This window comes from Rhagoletis zephyria, unplaced genomic scaffold (genome assembly GCF_001687245.7).
Source record: "Rhagoletis zephyria isolate East Lansing unplaced genomic scaffold, Rhagoletis_zephyria_1.1 Rzeph_scaffold_01688, whole genome shotgun sequence".
NCBI classification, from domain to species: Eukaryota; Metazoa; Arthropoda; class Insecta; order Diptera; family Tephritidae; genus Rhagoletis; species Rhagoletis zephyria.
In genome coordinates, this window is record NW_016158772.1 from 3,255 (window position 1) to 5,286 (window position 2,032).

General features: G+C 30.7%; 1 protein-coding gene across 1 annotated transcript; it reads right to left on the reverse strand.

Moving 5' to 3' along the window:
• Positions 1 to 1,547: 1,547 nt before the first annotated feature.
• On the reverse strand, positions 1,548 to 1,754 carry LOC108364839 (uncharacterized; the record flags this gene model as incomplete). The annotated part of the gene is made up of 1 exon (XM_017618688.1): positions 1,548 to 1,754. A coding segment is annotated over exon 1 (207 nt), but the record flags the coding sequence as incomplete, so codon positions are not given.
• Positions 1,755 to 2,032: the final 278 nt, after the last annotated feature.

Below are 2,032 nucleotides of genomic sequence, written 5' to 3' on the forward strand. Positions count from 1 at the left end.
TCGTCCTCGTGAATCCAAAAAATTTTAATTACTTTAAATTCTAAAGAAATTTCCTCTTTAATTTGGTACCCATATTTTTATTATACATTGCATTGAATTTTTTGAATAATGTTTGGAATTAATCATATCTTTGAAATTACAACTTCCTTTAAAATAAATCCCGACATCGGAAAGAAAAAATAAAAACGCCTCTTTAGATAAAAAAAAAAGTTGGTTTCAAACCCATTTATTTACCTAGTACCTGCACTACTGCTACGGGCGACCTTAATCGAGATGAGATTACGGTATGACATCGATATATCATAATTAATGACCCGCTTGTAAATGTCGAAGAAAAAAAATATATAAAAAGGCAACGGCTATGGTCGGACAAATAAATTTTTTTTTTTTTTAATCACATTACAAAAATATTTTAAGACTCAGAAGTTTACTCTGTGATCTTTTTTCCGGTACGGCCTAATGTATACATATTGTACGGTATAATTATTCTATGATTTGTATGTACATTAGAGTGGCCCAATAGTGCTTGTAAAAAAAGGTTAAGTCCGAATGCCCCAAGGATTGTTCAATGTTTTTTTTCGACATCAAACAATTTTAGAGGTCGCTTAATGTTTTTCGTGTATTTTTTATATAAAATCGTGGAAATGGTATAGAATTCTTGTAAATCATAATTTTTCGATCTGAAAACTCTGTTTCTCTTCAAAAGACTTCCAGAAATAATACCAAATTGTTTATTTTACCATTTTTAGTACTAACGACTTTTCATGGGTCTCCCATAGAATTTTTTGATATTTTTGGGGGACCTTTAAAAAAATAGTTAATATCGAAAAATATTGATTTTCAAGAATTCTGTATCATTTCTACGAAAAATGATTTTTTCCATATAAAATACTGGATAACTTTGAGTCATTTGAGCGACTTCTAAATATATTTGTGATTTCAAAATAAAAAACGGGTATATTTTTTCTTTAAACAACAATTCTAGATGGTAAGAGCATAATATTCCGACTTTACTTTATTTTTGGATCATCCTAATGTACGTACATATATTTCTGGGGGAAAAAAAATCGATTTAGGTGTCGCAGTATTATTGGGTAGAACTTCTATCAAATACCCAAGATTTTCTTAAAGTATGTATGTTCTTACATATATTAAATAGATATTTACTTAAACTATTCATTTTAATAGCAACAATGAAGCAAATACATGTCTGCTGCTAAATTTTTTCCTATTATTAGAACTAAAATTTATCAAGTTTCTTTAATGATTTTATATATAAATAAATTTGTTTTTGCCCGTCATAAGACAGCCATTAAATTTTTTGCAAACAACTTGACTAACTTATTAAATTATTCACATGCGGTGANTTTTTTCCTATTATTAGAACTAAAATTTATCAAGTTTCTTTAATGATTTTTATATATAAATAAATTGGTTTTTGCCCGTCATAACACAGCCATTAAATTTTTTGCAAACAACTTGACTAACTTATTAAATTATTCACATGCGGTGATAAGCAAATAGCAACAAAGCACGTTTGTACTTACCTGATTAATATAGCGGCAACCGCTGCCCGTCCACATGGTTTCACTTCTACTATCTGATCCTGCTTTAATAATGGCTGAACTTGAGCATTTCAGGGTTGTTAAGACCTTATCGGGCTTCTTATTCTCCAGTATGGTCATATCATACGCCTCGATATCTTTAACCGGCGATAAAGACTCCAAACGGGGTAAATCTTCTATATTAATCATTTTCTTTNATAAGCAAATAGCAACAAAGCACGTTTGTACTTACCTGATTAATATAGCGACAACCGCTGCCCGTCCACATGGTTTCACTTCTACTATCTGATCCTGCTTTAATAATGGCTGAACTTGAGGATTTTAGGGTTGTTAAGACCTTATCGGGCTTCTTATTCTCCAGTATGGTCATTTGATACGCCTCGATATCTTTAACCGGCGATAAAGACTCCAAACGGGGTAAATCTTCTAAATTAATCATTTTCTTGAGACCTGTAACTGTAAAGAGG